The 19,250-nt window shown below is 39.0% G+C and overlaps 1 protein-coding gene across 3 annotated transcripts in view; it reads right to left on the bottom strand.

Moving 5' to 3' along the window:
- Nucleotides 1-19,250, bottom strand: part of grid2 (glutamate receptor, ionotropic, delta 2) — a 661,023-nt gene that overhangs the window by 539,373 nt on the left and 102,400 nt on the right. For all 3 annotated transcript variants that reach the window (XM_052094053.1, XM_052094054.1, XM_052094055.1), the window contains exon 2: nucleotides 11,904-12,059. In XM_052094053.1, coding sequence (XP_051950013.1) covers nucleotides 11,904-12,059 — 156 coding nt within the window. The remainder of the gene's footprint in view (nucleotides 1-11,903; nucleotides 12,060-19,250) is intronic.

A 19,250-nucleotide genomic window follows, 5' to 3' on the forward strand; every position in this document is an offset into this window, starting at 1 on the left:
TTCAAGTTCAAGATGCTAACTATCAAGACGGTCGTGTCACAAATCCAACATCACGATTGGCTGGTCACGATCGATCTCATTGACGCATACTTTCATATAGAAATTTTCCCACAGCATAGGAATTCCTGAGGTTTGCTTTCGGGGGCAAAGTCTTCCAATATCGGGTTCTTCTGATCGGCCTAGCCCTATCACCCCGCACATTCATGAAATTCATGGATGCAGCACTGGCTCCTTTGCAACTCCGGGGCATCCACATTCTGAATTGCATAGACGACTGGCTGATACTAGCACAGTCTCAGGAACTGGCAGTTCAGCACAGGGATATTGTCTTAGCTCATCTGGTTTCTCTGGGTCTGAGACTCAACGTCAAAAATAGCGTTCTCTCTCCCACCCAGGGAATTATCTATCTGGAAGTTATATGGAATTCGATCTCGATGCAGGCACAATTGTCTCCCACTCGAATCATGTCCATTCAGAACACCCTGAGCAAAGTCAGGCTAGGTCAATGTTGCACTGTTCGTCAGTATCAACGAATACTAGGTCTCATGGCGTCTGCAACCACGGTGATCCCTTTGGGCCTTCAGCACATGAGACCGTTTCAGTTGTGGCTAAAATCCGGGGGATTTCATCCAAGGGCCAGTGCCCTAAGGCAAATAAGGGTTACGCGCCACACGCTTCATTCCCTTTCTATGTGGTTCAGAACCCGGTTTCTTACCTTGGGTCCCACTCTGCGTGCTTCTTGTCGTTGCAGTTTGCTAAAGACAGACGCCTCCCTGAGGGACTGGGGAGCGGTCTTAAGTGGTCGTCCAGCTCAAGGGGAATTGGAGGGTCATCAGCTCGATTGGCACATCAACTGCCTCGAGTTGATGGCGGTATTTCTGGCCCTGAAATACTTTCTCCAGCATTTGAGAGGCTGCCATGCCCTGGTGCGGGTGGACAACACAGCAGCAGTCTCCTAAATAAATCATCAAGGAGGTCTACGTTCACGTCAGCTGAATAATGGAAACTACACCCCGAGGTAGTGGAACAAATCTGGGTGAGATTTTACAGGGCAGAAGTGGACCTCTTCGCCTCTCAGAAGTGGACCTCTTCCGTGGGTCTGGATGCGATGGCACACACATGGCCCAGAATGCGCCTGTATGCGTTTCCCCCCGTTTCTCTGCTCCCGGGAGTCTTGGCCAAAGTTTGCCAGCAAGGGTCCTGCCTCTTACTGATAGCGCCACGCTGGCCGGACAGAGTATGGTTCTCGGAGATAATGTCTCTCCTCGACGGCTCGCCTTGGGCAACCCCTGAAGGGTACCAACTGAGGGACACTGGGTTTTCACCTGAGGTTATCGAGACCACTTTAAGTGCTAGAGCTCCCTCAACCAGAAGGATCTACGACAATAAATGGGGTGTCTTTGAAACATGGTGCAGTGCACAAAATGTAGATCCAGTAAACTGCCAGATTGTTTCAGTTCTGGACTTTCTGCAGGAAAAATTGTCAGCAGGCATATGCCCCGCCACTCTCAGGGTCTATATGGCTTGCCACGCCTTGATGGACGGGGTGCCGTTGGGGAGACATCCTCTACTCGCTCGCTTCATTCGTGGAGCTATGGGATTGAGGCCTCCTGCTAGGACAGTGGTTCTCAACCTTTTTTGAACAAACGCCCCCCTGACCTCTTCATGATCCTCTTAACGCCTGAGTTTTTGGTAAAAAAAAAAAAAAAACTGAAACAGAAGTTTCTTATTGTATTTAAACTACATGTAAAAGCCTCAAGTTGAGTAATATTGTGTTTGGAAAAAAATGCAAAAACACATGGATTGTTTGAAAGGTATTTCAAATGTATTTAGAAATTCAAACAAATTCAGGCTCACACAAATTTTTTTTTAAGATGAACCAATCATGTGAACAATAACGTAACTAACCTAAATGGCCAATGAAAAAGCAGCGGTCGTTCAAGCACTCAATTAGGCAATATATACTAGGCTTCAAATTTGAATAGCCTACAAGCGGTCATTTCTACCACTCTGACAGCTGCGGCATTTGTTTTTAGGCGTTGCTATGGAGATCATTTGCGGTAACTAGCCGAGTGGGTTATTAGCAACATTTAAATATGAATTCATTAATTTGCACAGACATAATTTTATTTTACATTCAAATGAACATTGTATGAGTTGTCAGAGGCTTAAGCGTTGTGATGAATAACAGTGAGTAGCGTAGGGTGACCACCTGGCTATTGCTCTGTTGCAGGTCAGCAGACCTGATTTTGCTGGACACGAGGGAGAGAACATAAGTTAATATTAATATACTAGGTGAATAACTGCAAAAGACAAATAATATAAAATCAATATTTATATTATTATGACTTTATTATTCCCATCGGCCAATTACACATTGCAGAGTACAGATGCTGCGGATCAGCTCTAACGTCACCCGAATCAGCTGTTAAAAACAAACTCACCATCACCAATGATTTTCTCCGATTAGATATCCGCACCCGATCATCACATTACAATTAAAATTCTCAGGGCCAGATGTACTAACGCTTTTGCGCCCACTTCAGGCGTATTTGTTTAGCAAAGTGCGCATAAAACCATGGCGAGGTATGTACTGAACGTGGCGCATCCGAGATGAAAGCGCAGATTGCCTGTCGCAATTTAAAATGGCAAAATGCGCTTTACGTGTCATGCATATGCATTCATGGGATGGACAAGGGGAAAGTGGGAGTGTCACATAAATAGATGGGAGGGAAGTGTAAACTGCACCTAATTATGTATTCAGCGTTATGTACAGAAAAACCGGTGATAGCGCCTCTATTTTGCGCTGAAAATTCTCCGCCTATTAAAAGCATGTGTAACTTAGGAAGCGGCTCTCCTGGCATATCCTCCTGGTGAAGTGGCAGCAGTAATCCGAGCAAGACGAAGACATAGGCTAAGGAGAAGAGCTGAAAAGATTTTTGCGCAGGCCGCCTGTTGAGTACCTCTGAGTAACGCCCCCATTTGTGCCTGGCGCCCCCCTCTCTGCTGCCTCGTTCTCACCGCCCCCCAACACTGTCCAAACGCCCCCTAGGGGGCGGTACCGCCCCCGTTGAGAAAAGCTGTGCTAGGACCAGGACCCCTTCATGGGACTTAGCAATTGTCCTTGAGGGTCTGGTTGAGACCCCCTTAGAACCTCTAGAGTCAGCGTCTGATAAACGTCTGACTCTCAAAATGTTTTTTCTTATAGCGATTACCTCTCTAAAGAGAATTGGGGATCTACAGGCTCTGTCTGTCTTGCCAGCCTGCTTAGATTTTGCTCCAGGAATGGTTAAAGCAATTTTGCACCCTCATCCTGACTACCTGCCTAAGGTGCCTTTCTCGACCTTACATCCGGTCACATTCGAAGCCTTCTGCTCCCCGCCTTTACAACGCCGGAGCAGGAAAGACTTCACAGACTTTGTCCAATCCGTGCCCTTCAGGCTTATGTCTACCGCACTAGCCAGTAGCATAAGTCAGGGCAACTATTTGTTTGCCATGGGGGCCGCAACAGGGGGGCGGCCACCACAAAGCAGACTATGTCGCATTGGGTGAGGGACGCTATTGCCCTGGTCTACGAGGCGTGAAGTCAAGCTTCGCCAGTAGGTATCAGGGCTCACTCTACCAGAGGGGTCGCCTCCTCTAAAGCCTTGACTAGAGGTGTCACTCTGCAGTATGTTTGTTATGCGGCAGGCTGGTTCTCTCCTCACACATTCATTCGATTTTATAGTTTGGATGTTCATGCCACTCCGGGCTCTTATGTCCTTGAGTCGACATCATAAGCTCATATCTGAGACCTCTCGTGCTCTTGTGAGCACACTACACAACCGTAAGGGGTCCGGACATCCACAGTGCGGCGGCGTGGGCATTCTCGTTCCCAAAGCGCTAACTCAGCACAGCATCATAAGTGTAGCTTTTCAAAAGGGAACGTCTCGGGTTACTTGACTGTAACCCTTGTTCCCTGATAAAAGCGGAACGAGATGCTGCGCTTCATTGCAGCACTGGGATGCCCCAGGACTGCTCTTCAGACAAAATACCTAATGATGCACCTGTGATGCATCTATTTATAGCCCTGCTAGAGGTGCATCCAATGATGTCACCGGCGGAGGCTATAAATTCCAGTCAATGTTCATTGACGTGCTGCACACATATTCACAGCTGGTCACACCTAAAGTTGTTCCCAAAGCGCTAACTCAGCGCAGCATCTCGTTCCACTTTCATCAGGGAACAAGAGTTACAGTCAAGTAACCTGAGATGAAACTCATTGGAAATATCCTAAGGCACTGCTTAACAGTTGTAGCTCCTACAAGTGTTATTGACCCCTTATTCTGCAGGCAAAAGCCCAAAATGTCAAACAAACTGTTGCTAAATTTCATTAAGTTTGCAGTGGTTCTCATTGTCAGAGGATGACCAGCCATAAAGTATGCTTATCTTGCAATCCTTCATTAATAATGAACAGCATCCATTCAAGAAGTATTTGTGGTCAAATCCATGTAATGAATAATTGAAAAGCTGATCTTTAAAATGTGAATCAGCTAAATTTAACTAACCAAAGCAAACAAAAACAATGATTATGAACAGAGAAGCCTGAATCATATCCAACAACTTCATCGATCTCTGAAATATTCATCACAATAGATATTCCCTTTTCAGGTTGTTACATTTTTCCATTCTGCTTCAAAATTACCCTTATTAAACTAAACTTAAGGGTAGATTTTCTATACAAAAACTAGAAGTGATGCAATTATCGTAATAAATTTATGCATTGTGTATTTTAAAATGTGAAATGCCTGAAATTCATGAAATGTACGTTCTGTTGTGTTTAAGTAGTTTCACAGATTCATGTCTTCACTAATCCATAAAAACAGCTCTTTTTAACTATATTTCTATGTACAAAATTACCCATTGTAATTCACTGAATAATATTCCCCAAAATGCACCACTATTTTTGTCACATTGTCAAACACTTTACGGACTATAATAAGTATCCAGTGTAAATAAACTTTTTTATCACAATATAACAAATAACTAGAATGCATTTTAGCAGTAATTTCATCATGCTAGGAAGCTTCAGTAAACAGTTCGGTGAAAACATATGAAGTATGTGCATCTGACACTTTGTAATGCTTCCAGTGAAGATATTTTCAGAAACAATAATGTCCATAATTAAAGGCATTCTTTGAAGCTCTTTAAATAATACAACTGTACACAACAATAGAACATACAGCACATAACTTTACATATTATTGTCGGTTTGGGTCAGATTTTGCCGCTTTTGGAAGGCCTTCCAACAGTCCCTACAATGAAAATGTAAAAAGTATAAAAGGATAGTTCACCCAAATTCATTAAATATTTACTCACTTTTTTGGTACACATAGAAAGAAATTTTGAAGAAAAAAAGTTTCTGCTAAGTAATGTCATTCAATGGCAGTGGATATTGACCACCTCTTCAAGCCTCATAAAGGATGTCAAACTTTAATTCAGAAGTCTAATAAATTATTCAGTGTGACTCATGCCTTGTTCTGAAAGCATACGATAATCTAATTTAGATTATATAATCTAATTGATTATTTAGTTAAAATCTTGACCGACCGTTTCTCTCCTGTGCACATTTATGAGAGTGCAAAAGAGCAGCTGTTATGCTGTTTAAGCGAAAACTTGTGCAACTGGACCTCCACAGAGATATAAACCACAGAAAACACAACACAGCTGCCCAAAAGAAGAGAACCGAATTTACAAACATGTCTAAAATGTCAAACATGTTTATGTGTGTGTCTGTGTGTGTGTGTTTGTGTGAGAGTGAGTGAGAGAGAGAGAGAGAGAGAGAGAGAGAGAGAGAGAGAGAGAGAGAGAGAGAGAGAAAATCAATTAAGTCAAAGACATACCCAAATATTCTGATTTGAAAAAGGGAAACCACATACAAATTGAACACTAATTTGAATCCTGGGGACATGTCTTCCTCAATGTCTATGGTGATTATGGCCTTGGTGTGTGTCTACTTCCAAGTACAGCATCAAAGTATGCCCACAATACATAGTAGTAGGGGATTATGGTGCTAGGCCTTCAATAAATAAATAAAGCAAATCTATATTACTTTGAAAACATGGTCGTATTCTCAAAATCTAAATGCATGTGAAGGGCTTGACAATTCAACAGCCATCCTTCAGTGCATCTGACCTTTCATGCAGACACTCCCCGGTGAGCTGGATGATGCTTTCTTGAAAAGGACAAAACAAGATACATCTATGTGAGAGCATGTTGTAATTACTGATGTCAGTTCAAAGGGAATCTGTCAGTACCAGTTTGCAAATCAGACAAGCTGCTGATGGGTAAGAAACTCACAGCACCCAGAATGCTAGCAGAACAAAAGGTGCCACATGAACAAACACACACATATTGCAAAGAGTTGAAAACAGAGGGTCCAATCTGGCCAGGAGGAGTTGCTGTGGAAATTGAATGCATGGAATACAAAAGGAAAAAAAGGTCCCTGGCACCCCTTCATGACTCTCTTTTAACCCTAAGGGCAGGATGAAGCCTGACAGGGCAGTCCTGAGAATTGGAAGACAGAAATTGTTCACTCTGCTACTGAGGCAAGCCTCGTAATACAGACAACTTTAAGTCAAGTCAAGTCAAGTCAATTTTATTTGTATAGCGCCTTTCACAACACACATCGTTTCAAAGCAGCTTTACAGAATATCAGCATTAACAGACGATAAAACTGTAATGTCTATAAAGTCGATTAATCATCATTGTGTAATTTAGATAAAATACGATTTTTAATAGTGTTTAAAAATAATTAAATGATAATTGTATTAATAACCCCAGTGAGCAAGCTGTAGGCTGACTGTGGCAAGGAACACAAAACTCCATAAGATGTAGATTAATGGAGAAAAATAACCTTGGGAGAAACCAGACTCACTGTGGGGGCCAGTTCCCTCTGGCTAACATTATGAATGTAATGTAAATATTAATTATGTATAGGTAAAATCATGGTTTAAAATTATTAAACTAAGTGTTAAGGGTCAGTGATTAAACATTGATTGTGTTTGAACTGTAAGATTAATGACCACAGTCTTTGAAGTCCATCTTGATTAATTGCAGAAGTTCACATAGATGCAATTGTCCTTGTTAATTGGCTGATGAAGGCTTTTGTTGGCAATAGTTAGTCTAAGCATTTCATTTCAAGATCGTAGTCCATAAATAGACCGAGGTGATGCAGGTTGGAGTTGGCATCACTTCATCCTCTGAAGTCCGTCATAATAGATTGAAGTGATATTTGGCTGGCACCGGCTGCATGTAGTCATCATCATTCTGCGACACGTAGAGACATGAGACGCAATGGGGGTTTAAAAGGAATTGTCTGTGTCTAAAATAACGCATTTTGATGTTTAAATCTTTAAATGTTTAATCTTTTTTTCACAATAAACAAGTCACTAAGATGCACACGCCTTTAAAGAAAACATTAAACATGAACAAGTAGACTCCACAGGGATCCATGTAAAACTTGCAACAAACCGTAGTAGGCTAACCTCCATTAATATAAAGTCTGGGGATTATGCCTTATTTACTATTGTTTGATAAACAATAGCACTAAAGAACTAATCCACACAACGAGTCTACCACGTTTTGTCAGATCTAGTGTTCAGCTGGTTTAGTGCAAGCCTGACTAGCTCACAAGTAGGCATGTGATGGTATTAGGTAATATGGTATGTCATGTAATTAACATGCATTATATTCTTTTGCTGGTTTAGGCTGTCTTCATTTTCAGCAGTGCTGGGTTTATTCTATGAGAAAAGCTGGTGACGAACATATTTTAAATGTGACAAGCTTTGAACGCTTTTAATAGAGGAAAAAAATACACTAGACACATAGCAAGCTGACTTTGAGGAAATAAACAGATGTTTAAACAAATGAGCTATACATAACGAGGTCCAGAATCATACATCCATAAGAATCAGAATCGTTAGCGCTCATGCTGAACCATAACACATGTGCACCTGTAATTAGGCTCCCTCACTGAGGATCTTTAAAACAAATAAAATAAAGGATAAAGGGAAAATAAGTACACACACAGCCAAGGAGCCTTCTATGTGAGACAAGACCCCTCAAGAGCAGAGAGTGTATGCCAAAGCAGGCCTCTCCATTAGATAATATGGGTCAACTACAACACGCCATATGCTCCCCTTCACCTCTATAACTCCTCGCAGCCAAAAGGATATCTTGCACATCCACATTCAGATGCTAAAATCTGAGCCTCCCAGCATAACAGTATCAGAGACTATTAAATGGAAGTCAGAAATGTCATAATGTAATAAATGTCAGCCATGTTTACATTACCATATCTTAACAGAGTTAACGTGGGATGTTAACTAATACGCATGTGTCAAGAAACATCATGTGTAATTTCATTTTGTATCTGTGTAGATGTATTTGTATGCAAACTTAAAATGAAAAAAAGTTCAGAGATGGCATAACAAAGCCCTGTTTAAACTGACAGCAGTTGTTAGCATAGTAGTTAAGTAGGATACTTACACTTTCTTTGCCTAATAGTAAATTAATAGGCAGAATTATCCTTAAAATATAAAGTGGGTAACATGAGCCAAAATCATCACCTCTATGAGGGGTGAATATCATTGTGGCTATTAATAGAAAAAATACTACAATTAATCTCATAATTTTCAACCTGTTTTAAAGTGATGGTTTACCCAAAAATTTAATTTCATCATTCACTCACCCTAAAGCCATCACAGATGTGTATGACTTTCTTTAATCTCCAGAATACAAACGAAGATGTTTAGAAGAATACCTCAGCACTTTAGGTCAATACAATCCATGTAAATGGTGACCAGACCTTTATAGCACCAATAATCACATAATTACCACATAAAAGTAATCCGTAAGACTCCAGTGGTTTAATCTATGTATTAAGGTGGGTGAGAAACAATTCAATATTTAAGTATTTTTTACTATAAATCTCCACTTTATGATAAAAGATTTATGATAAAAAAGGACTTAAACATTGATCTCTTTCTCACCCACACTTATCATATCACTTCTGTAGCTATGAATTAATCCACTGGAGTTTATGAATACATTTTATTTTATTTTTGGAGCTTCAAAAGTCTGATCAACATTCACTTGCATTGTTTGGACCTACAGAGCAGAGCTTTTAAGAAAACTGAATAAAAAACAACAAAAAAGAGTAATAAAGCATTTTTTTTTTCATTTAAATTTTCCACTGACCATTAGTGGCCCCTAGGGAACCACAGACCCATGTTAAAACCCCTGCTCTAGCTTATCAGATTAAAACCCCTCTTGTTTCCTATTTGTCAGGCCTTGTCCTTTTTGGATGAAGGATATGGTGAGGTTTTATTCCTTGTGTTTTACATTATTGTACTTTGCCTTCCCTTTATAGAGCTGTGTTGGGAGCCTACATTATACTGAGTATGCTTATGATCATCCATTTTTTAACACAGGAATTCTTATCTGAATTTCTATTTATACAAATCCTTTAATTTAGCAGATCGCTCCAATCCATCACCTCTCCATTTTAAAATAGGTTGTCAAAACATTTGGTGCAAAAAACTTTAATGCAAATAAAGACAATAATACTATACATTTTTGTGTAAGAGAAGGAGAGGAGGATACCAATGTGAGAATACTGTAAGTGCTTGTTAACTGAACTCTGCAGTTGCATAGAGAACAGTGAACTTGCTGATGTTTGAATGGCAAAGTTCCAAGAGCCTTGTACCTGTCTTATTTGCTTGCAGGATAACACAAAGTGGACCTGCTCCAAGAACTAACAGCACTAATTTGAGGAAACCACAGTATCAAGGCATTATTGGATCATTCTGCTGATCTAAAATCGAATATTAGAGGTTGAGATAAAGCTGACGTCCATCTCAAACTCGGACGCTGTAAAAGAGTTCGGACCAGACAGTTGCATAATTGTATGCCATGTGAGCATTTGAAAAATTATTTAAAAGTGTAACAAGGTAAAAGGGAAAGGAGGAGGTGAGAACTGGCTCAACAACATAAATAATAATTTAATGATTAACTTAAACAAAAGACAAACACAAACACATGCCGGGCAGCTGCCCGTAACTCTCTCTCTCTCTCAAACTGCCGTCTCTGGTCACTTTTCAATAATTTATAAATAATTTACTCACAGGTTCTCCGATACGCCATAGCTGTCCTCGGTCCCTCCTCCACCCTCTAGTGGATGACAGCCGCACCTCCCCAGGCGGATCAGAGGTAGTCATCCTGCCCCTGGTGGACAGAACGCCATGCCGTATTTTAGGTGGACGGAAGGGGTCTCCCCCGCCCCTTGCAGCGGTTCTTCCGCTCCAGGTGGTCGGCCAGGAGCCCCTCTCCGCTCACAGTCCGTGGTCCTCTGATCCCAGCGCATTTTAGCAGCTGGTTAGGGTCTCCTCTGCTCCTGGCAGCAGCCCTGACCGCTATAGGCGGTCAGCTAGGAGCCCCTCCTTGCCTCGCGGTCGACGGCTGTTCCTCCACTCTCAGGTGGCCTGGTTCCTCCATCCCCCAGCAGATGACCGCGGCTGCTCTGTTGGGGTGGATGGTAGTGGCGAGGACTCTACTACGGCGCATCCCTACTCCTTCCCGGAATACAGCACCAGTGTAACGAGGCAAAAGGGGAAGGATGAGGCAAGAACCGGCTTAACATCATAAATAATAATTTAATGATTAACGTAAACAAAAAGATAAACACATGCCGGGCAGCTGCCTGTCTCTCTCTCTCGAACTGCCGTCTCCACTCGCCTTTATCCCTCTTGGGCTTGATCAGCCTGATTAGGGGCTGGGTGTGCAGAATCACGGCCTGGCCCCGCCCTCCGCTACAAAAAGATTTTATTCTAATGATTAAAAAAGGCACCTAAATTGGCTGCACTTACCCTTTAATCATAATAATTCGGGAATTTCAGGTTAAATTGTAAATAAAGACTTAAAGGTACAACCATGTTATTTACATAACATGCATATCTTTAGCAGTTAATAAACAAAAGCAGGCTATTCATGTCTTTTGTCTTATGCAAACGTTATTCGACTCTCAGGAGGTAGTGGCTCAGAGGAGAATGGTGTCCAAATTAATGAACATCATGAACAATGTCTCCCACCCTCTCCAAGGCATGTTTTGCTGAAATGAGGAGTGCATTCAGTAACAGGGTGATCCATCCACAGTGTAACAGAGGGTGCCATTGAAGGTCATTCCTGCCTACTGCCATAAGACTCTACAATTTTCCAGTGTGTTCATGAGCAAGGAAATCATTGACTTGTTTTGACTCCTCAGCCTACAACGGTTTTTCTCAACCAATGCTTCGCATTGCTCTGTTTACAACCTTTAGTAAACTCCAGTTCATATGTATCTATCTATCTGACTATTTTATTGTGATATTTTGCCCATGATGTAGAATTTGATTTTCAATTCTATTAACTCTCATTCAACTGATGTTCAGCTTGTTGTGATTTTTGTAACAGTCTGTTCTGATTTTCTTTGCCAACTTTTGTTTTCACTTAATTAGTCAAAAGATTTATTCCATCTGCAAACACTCCTTTCCAGACCATAGCCAGTCTCAGTCACATCAGCCATGCAAGTCTGTGTCTGTCTGTATCTATAAAATGCGAAGAACATTTTGTTTGTCTTGTTCTCTTCTAATTTTTTAAAACTGAATTGACGAGTAACCTAATGCAAACCCGTCTGTTGAGATGATTTGAAAATGCACTGAGAGAGAAAAAACTGAAAGCAATCACAGCTAATGAACAAGTCACAATTCACTGCATTGTGATTGCCTCGCTTATGGCTTTGACTGTTAGAGAGCATGAGTATGGAAAGGTGCAAGCCACTGTTTCGAAGTCAGATCATTGACATACTTTGTGATCAGATGGCATACCTTCCTGCACTGCCTGGAATGGGTTGTTCCCATCAACAAACTCCACAGATATGGTGATCTTCTCTGTCTCCAGGATCTCATTGTTGAGATTGAGATCTGCCACCGCCAGGCGAAACACCTCATCATCCTTTTTTGCAGATTCATCGAAAATGGCCCCTAAAAAAGATTATTAAGATTAGTCATTGTGCTGCAGTGTAGTACAGTATCCCATGCCACAGTACTACCATCGAATTCAAGCTTCAAAACACTGGTGTCACTACAGTGTTTCTTAAATGTCATTATAAGAATTCATCATCTTCAGTTTTCTGTGAAATTGCAGCATGAAAATGAAGAAATTAAGACAAAACTACAGTATATTGTTTTTTGGAAAATATTATTCTAATATATTAAAATATGGTTAGGAAATGCTTAGTAAACTTAAAATGGATTGGTGGTGGCGTAGTGGGCTAAAGCACAGAACTGGTAAGCAGAAGGTTGCCTGTTTGATCCCCACAGCCAACACCATTGTGTTCTTGAGCAAGGCACTTAATTCCAGCGATAGAAGCATCTACCAAATGCATAAATGTAAATGCAAAAACAATCAAAATAGTTCCTTTATAAACCATAAATAATTAATACAATAAAAGAATAGCTAGCCTACATCATTCATCCTGCTATTCAATCAGTGGTGTCATACCGTAAGAGATTATTGAGGTGTTGTTATAAATCTGTTATGCTGTGTATTCAAAAGAGATCCTTATTAATGACTTCTATACTCGTATGATTGACAACTAGACACTGACACAGACAATGAAATTAACCTAAACTGAATCCCAATGAACATTTACCCCATATTGGCGCATACAAACCCTTCTGTGACACAACCTCTCATTTTTTTACAGTAGCATTTGCTGTAACACTTCATTGTTCATTCTTCATTTGTACTGTACAGTTTTAGAAACTGAGGCAATATTAAATGTATCCAGCCAAGTAGCAAACATAACTGATATGGTAACACATTGCAGAAATTAGGATCTTTTTTAAATCTATTTATTTCTGATTAAATTAATAATTTCATTATTGAAACATGCAAATATAAAGAGTTAGGAGACATTTTTACCACAACACAAACAACTCATTACTATATACAACCTAAAATGAATTTCAGACAGCATCGCTGAGCAAAAAACCAATGCTTTATTTGTATTACTCTGTCTGGCTTTATTCAGCACTATACTTGTAATTTAATAAATCAATTCTACACTAGGCAAAATAATACACCAGCTTTTATGTAAAGATAGTTTTTCATGTAGACTGCCAACTATTCAATGTTAATACAATGTAATCATATATAAAAATACACATAAACACAATGTTCTCTACATACTATGTGTCTGTCAGGTTTACACAAGTGCAGGCAGAGTGCAAAAGCTTCTGTAAACAATTGAATCTACACTTTTTGGAGTTTACAGATCTAGCTGTAACAGAAAATAGTATTTCAGAGCCTAAAATGTAATCTTGTACATCTATGTATAAGGAAATGTAATCTTGCCGACCTATATGCATGAAGGTTATGTCAAAAAATTGTCAACTCCTTGTGGTCCATGAGAAGTAGGCTGAATCCAAGAATTTTCACAGTGTGTATCTTTCATATAGAACGAATTGATGCCCTTACATGAGTGGCACACAGGAGACATGGAGAGTTGGTATTCACATTAAATTCTGTGGTCAGTTGTGAACAGGCCAAGTCAAGACACTACCTGCAGGGCAGTATAAAACTGTCAGGCCTTTAACAAGACAAATCACAGGAAAACACACACAGTCTCCAATCCTCTGCAAAACATAATAATGGGTCTTTTATCTGAGGATAGAACTGAGTTGCCATAGAAACAAAACTCAAGGTGAAAGTTTCTTTAAAGCTGCAAATCTCTTCCGAAGCAGTGGGGAATGCAGCAGAGAGGGTATTATTCTCTATGGCTATTCTCCCTTGGTTTGTTTAGCCACCATAACCAACATTTCCATAATTCAGAGTTGAAGTAGAAAATCAGACAAAGAATCTGTTGTAACTTTTCCACTTGCATGTAAATTATGAGTACCCTGCCACCTTGCTTCCTTATGAATGGGGGGAGGGGGGGGGGGGTGCAAATGATGATTGTTTGATTTTAAAGTGTCCATCAGGCTCAGCGGGGGTGTCATGCACCATTTTTCGGGGGGCAAGATATGCAAGATAACACATGGTCAAAGAAAACAAAAATGCTTAGTAGTTAGTAGTTATTCATTAGCTATGACTATGTGAAAGAACTGTTGGTCTAGTGGTAGAGTTTTTGATTAGCTATCAAGGTGACATGACTTTTGACAAGCTAAAATTGCAACTGAACATTACGAACAGTGATCACCACGCATTTCCATTTTCTAGAAAATATCGAAAAGGGTAGTTTTTGGTTTAAAGTAGAGCTTTCAAAATGAACTTGTTAACACCTGAGATTAATTTACATTATTTAATGCTCTAGTTTTCCTTTAACGTGATTAACGCATTTACCAATTTGACATTTGACTATGACATTTCATTCAGCTCCGTATGAGTTCTAAAAACTGGTTGGAATAGGGTGGAACCTTTGTGTCAGGGGACATTGCACTGACGTGCACACCATAAACAGACACAACAATGATTCCATGTCATTGAACATGTTTACATGCACATCTTACACCAATTATGCTTGATAATCTGACAACGAGTTTGGTCAAGTAAACGCAATAAATGGCGTTTTCCTTGTAATAGTTTTTAAATAAATAGATTTTTGGGATTAATCAGCATATTGGTGTGCATGTGAATTTGCTGATCAAGTGATGGAGACATTTATTTGTACAAAACAAACCCAGATGGGACTTTTGATATACTGCATTCAGATAACAAGCTGCATTTAAGTAGCAGAAGTAGTTTCAAAGTAGTTGAAACATCATAGTGTCAGTGCTAAAAGCAAAACAAGACATTCTCTGCAAGCACTTTCTATTTAGAGTTCAAAGTTGCGTGAATCATGTAAATGCGGCTTCATTGATTGCTGTAGCAAAGTGGATAGACAAGATAAATATTGTGGCGAATTAGGATTTAAGATATGAGGGTTTAACTGTCATTGCCATTAAGGATGAGGGTTTAATTCTCATGACCCATCGCAATGAATGCACCCTATGTGGACTAGTTCGTTCATTTAGTCAACCTCTCAATGAAATATAATGTTACTTGAATTGGTGCTATTTTAGTCCGTTTCTGTCTTTATACTGCAGAATGCTTTGTTTGATAAAGGTTAATAATACATTATTATTACAAAAATTATTTTGTTTTCTTTCCTAAAAAGGAAATGAATGCATTTTGACAGGAAATATTTATATATAGAGAGAAATTTTTGCACTTAAAAAATCTGCAATTTATCAGGATTAACTATAAAAAAGCATGTAATTAATCACAGTTAAATATTTTAATTGACTGACAGCATAAGTTTAAAGCAAAAGATCTGTGGAAGGTGTGACTCGTTTGGGTTAATTTGAATGTGGGTTTAAACAAACACTTTTTTATCTTCAATAATCATGTAACTTAATTATTTACAGTTGCATTCAAAATTAACTTAGGCACAATTAACTAAAGTAGGCACAAGCCTACTCATTTTGAATGAGCAATAGTATGGCAAAAAAAAAAGTTATCTTTTCAAAAGGACACAGGCACTTGTTTAAACTGCAGCACAGACTTCATCAAGCACCTATGCAGCATTATTGAGAACAAAACATATTCCACAGTAAGATCCAATAAGGATTAATATCCTGCAGCCACTCTCAAGTAGAAAAAAACAACTGGAATAAAATTCTTCCCTGTCTTAATCAGTCCCACTCACTATCTCATGGGGGCTTCTCTACTTTGGATGAGTGAGAGAGTGCAAGTGTGCATTCATATGTGTGTGTGTGTGTGTGTGTGTGTGTGTGTGTGTGTGTGTGTGTGTGTGTGTGTGACTATGAGAGGGCAGTTGCTATTACTGATTTACAAGCTGCTGGATTGCAGCTCTAAACAGGTGGAGTGGCTGCAGCTCTGAGTTGTGAGGAAAAAGGCTTCATTAAATAAATCAAAGAGAAAATAAATAACACTGAGTCTGGCTCAAGCAGACATACCAAGGGCAACTGGTTCCATACAGCCATATTGTTCTCGGTTACTTTCATAATTTCATATGATAACATCAAGTCACAATATCACCAAGTAACAGGGGGGTGTGTAGCCTTAAAATTTAATTGGTCACCACAGGTGCCACCTCAAAATTAAAAAAAAATGAAGGGCAAATTCTCTAGCCAGAGGTGGGACCGTAAATTCCATAAACCTGCTTGGTCCAACCAGGTCTCATAAAATCACATAACTGTAACTACATTTTAGCCAATTAGTTTTAAATGAATTGCTACAGTTTTCTGGTTATATAAACACAAGAATATAATAGGGCTGGACGATATGCAAGAAATATTTTCACAATATTTAGCAATATCCGAATACATCGTCCACTGCAGAGGGTGTATGCAGTGGTTAAATTGGCTTTTGTAGGGAGGGGGAGCCCTTATTTAACGTGAATGGTCATCATTCAAAATCCCGCCGTAAAATGACTTAGGGTTTTTACACCAATGGGGCTCTTTTTCCAGTATTAATGTGTAAGGTAGGGTTGAGTAGTTATTCAAACAAAGACAAATACTTTACAATTCACTTATTTTATTATAATTTTTTATCTTGAATGTTAACAGGCAGGCAATGGATTTCACCCTCGTAAAATGTATGAAAGGAACATGTTTGAAAATATTGCAAGCCAGAGACGAATATGTAGCTAAATGTATTTTTTATTTGTACAATTTAGAAACGTTGAAGTCCCTTCGCACCTGTATGTAAATGTAACTCTTGCAGTAATTATTTATCATATTCATGCAGCCTGTGTTATTCTGTTGAGTGTTGAAAAACCATCAAGGAGAAATGCATCATGACACTTTTAGCATGTAAGCGGGTAAAGAAAAAAAAAAAGAGTAAATTCAGCCAGCTTTGCGAGAAACATTAAGCGTTCTATAAAGTTTTTTTTATTATTAGTAAAACTGAATAACAAATTAACAGGGAAGTAGAGTTGGAAAAAAAAAAATATAATCTCCGCCTTTATTGACTTTTGTAATGCCTGATAGAAAAGTATCTATCTTTGAGAGCAATATAATACTTTAGGCAATTGCAGAATAGTCCCATTAGTCACAGATACACTTCAGAAAATTGAGTACACAACTATTTCTGGCCTTAAAAGTTACAAAAACCAAATCAATGCAGAACATTGTATCTCAAAAGCATTACAATGTGGCCCCCCCATGCACTACTTAAAGCCTGATGTGGCCCCTTAACCAAAATAGTTAAAAATATTAATAATTACACACATCACCTTTACAAATTTGTTTCAGGATTTTACAGTAAAAGTAACTGTTATATTTTGACAAAATATTTCAGTTTCAAATGAAATAATCTAAAGGTAAAATTTATTAGACATCAACAGTGGCAGGTTAAAGTTTCAAGATGTGTTTCAGCTAGTATTTATTTTTCATAAATACATTCATTATTATTATTATTACTATTATTTAAGACTAGCACACTGACCTAACCATGGTAATGAGGAGCCTTTCCTTCTGTGTAATATGTGTATAAATATTAGGTAACAAATGGGATAATAATGGGCTCATGTACAGACAGGAGCAGTCTGGCGTCACTGTCGTGCACCTACAGTATATGCAAACTGTTAAAAATCAATATATTACTTTAGATGCTCACGCAGCTGATGTTATTCTTCATTTAGTAGTTCATTTAACATGTAAACTAACATTCTTTAGTTATATAACATGTTCTAGCTACATGCTATTTTTATATTCGATCACTCTAGCCGTTAGCAGGATTCCATAGTAGCGTCGCTGTCTTAGAATAGTGACAGTTTTCCCTTGATGGTTGTGGGCGGGTGCTGAACCAGCGATTAATGCATTTATGACGTCTGATAATTCCATGTAGCTTGGGTGTCTCTGTGTAGTCTTGCTCTATGAGTCTTGTCTCATATGCCATGTATTTGCCAGGAGTCAGGAGACGAAAAATAATTTAGGTGGAATAACAATATTTGGTGCTGAAGGAGACGGAGCTGAGCTCCGGCAGGGTGTGTTGTGGACCTGAGGCGGCGGAGCTGCGCTCCGGTGCGCTCCGGCCCAATTTAACCTCTGGGTGTATGTAATATTTTTGCTTTAAAAATTACATTAATTTATTGAAAAATAAAAAACTTAAACCAAACGATATTTTGCACTACAAATTAAATGAAAAAGCAAATAAAATAATGAAGTGGTAAAAAAACATATATAACCACCTCCCATTTGCCGTCACGCAAGTAGGCTACACATCTACGACAACAGTTGCAAAATTACTTTTCTAAAATTACTTAAATCTAAAGAAAAATATAAATGTAAAAATAATAATAATGACACTTTAAATATAAATAAATTTTAGGTGAACATGCCTTTGTAGTATTTTATGATTTAATTACACACATATATACATATAAAGTGAACCTGTAGATTTGCGTTCACAATGCATGTGAAGCATGAAGTGCTCCATTAAAATAAAGCAAACCAAACTTCGAGCACCACCTGAGATGGTCTATGGTCATTTGCAGTATTCTCATAGATGACACTGTTCTTGAAAACTGTTTTCACAAGACTGAAAAAGAGAAGAAAGAGTGAGAACTCTTTACATGCACATGTTACAAGAGACATGGTTGTGCTGCACGCCTCTGAACAAACAGTGAATCATACATGCACATTGATGGCTATTCTGTTGTCTGTTCTTAAACAATATAGTAAAGTGAATGTCTTCAAGAGCGTGCCTTTGTGTTTAACAGCATTTCTTTTCATGTGTCACTCCAAGATGTTTTGCAGGTAACCGCTATAGTGGCGGGAAGATGAGCAAATGTACCCATCACAGCGCATGAAACACCTCACATTTGGTGGGTCGTGGTTGCTAATTTCAAACCTAATTAAATATATTGAATATATTTGGTGACTCCCAAGCTTCATGGTTTTGTAAATTCTCGGCGTTGTCGAACATGGTCTGTCAATAAGCGTAGATATTTACGAGTTTTATTCACTTTCACTCAAAATATTTTAGTATAATGCATGATTTCACATTTGAATGATTACATTACATATCCAGCTAGATTTACAAGCTTATTCAAGCATGACTTACAGTAGTTGCAACTGAAAGAGCATTAGACTTTGAATGTGGAAGACTGGGGTATGACTCCAGAAATAGTCAACACGTGAGCCGAAAGTGTCATAGAAGTGCCA

The sequence above is a fragment of the Xyrauchen texanus genome, chromosome 27 (genome assembly GCF_025860055.1).
Source record: "Xyrauchen texanus isolate HMW12.3.18 chromosome 27, RBS_HiC_50CHRs, whole genome shotgun sequence".
NCBI classification, from domain to species: Eukaryota; Metazoa; Chordata; class Actinopteri; order Cypriniformes; family Catostomidae; genus Xyrauchen; species Xyrauchen texanus.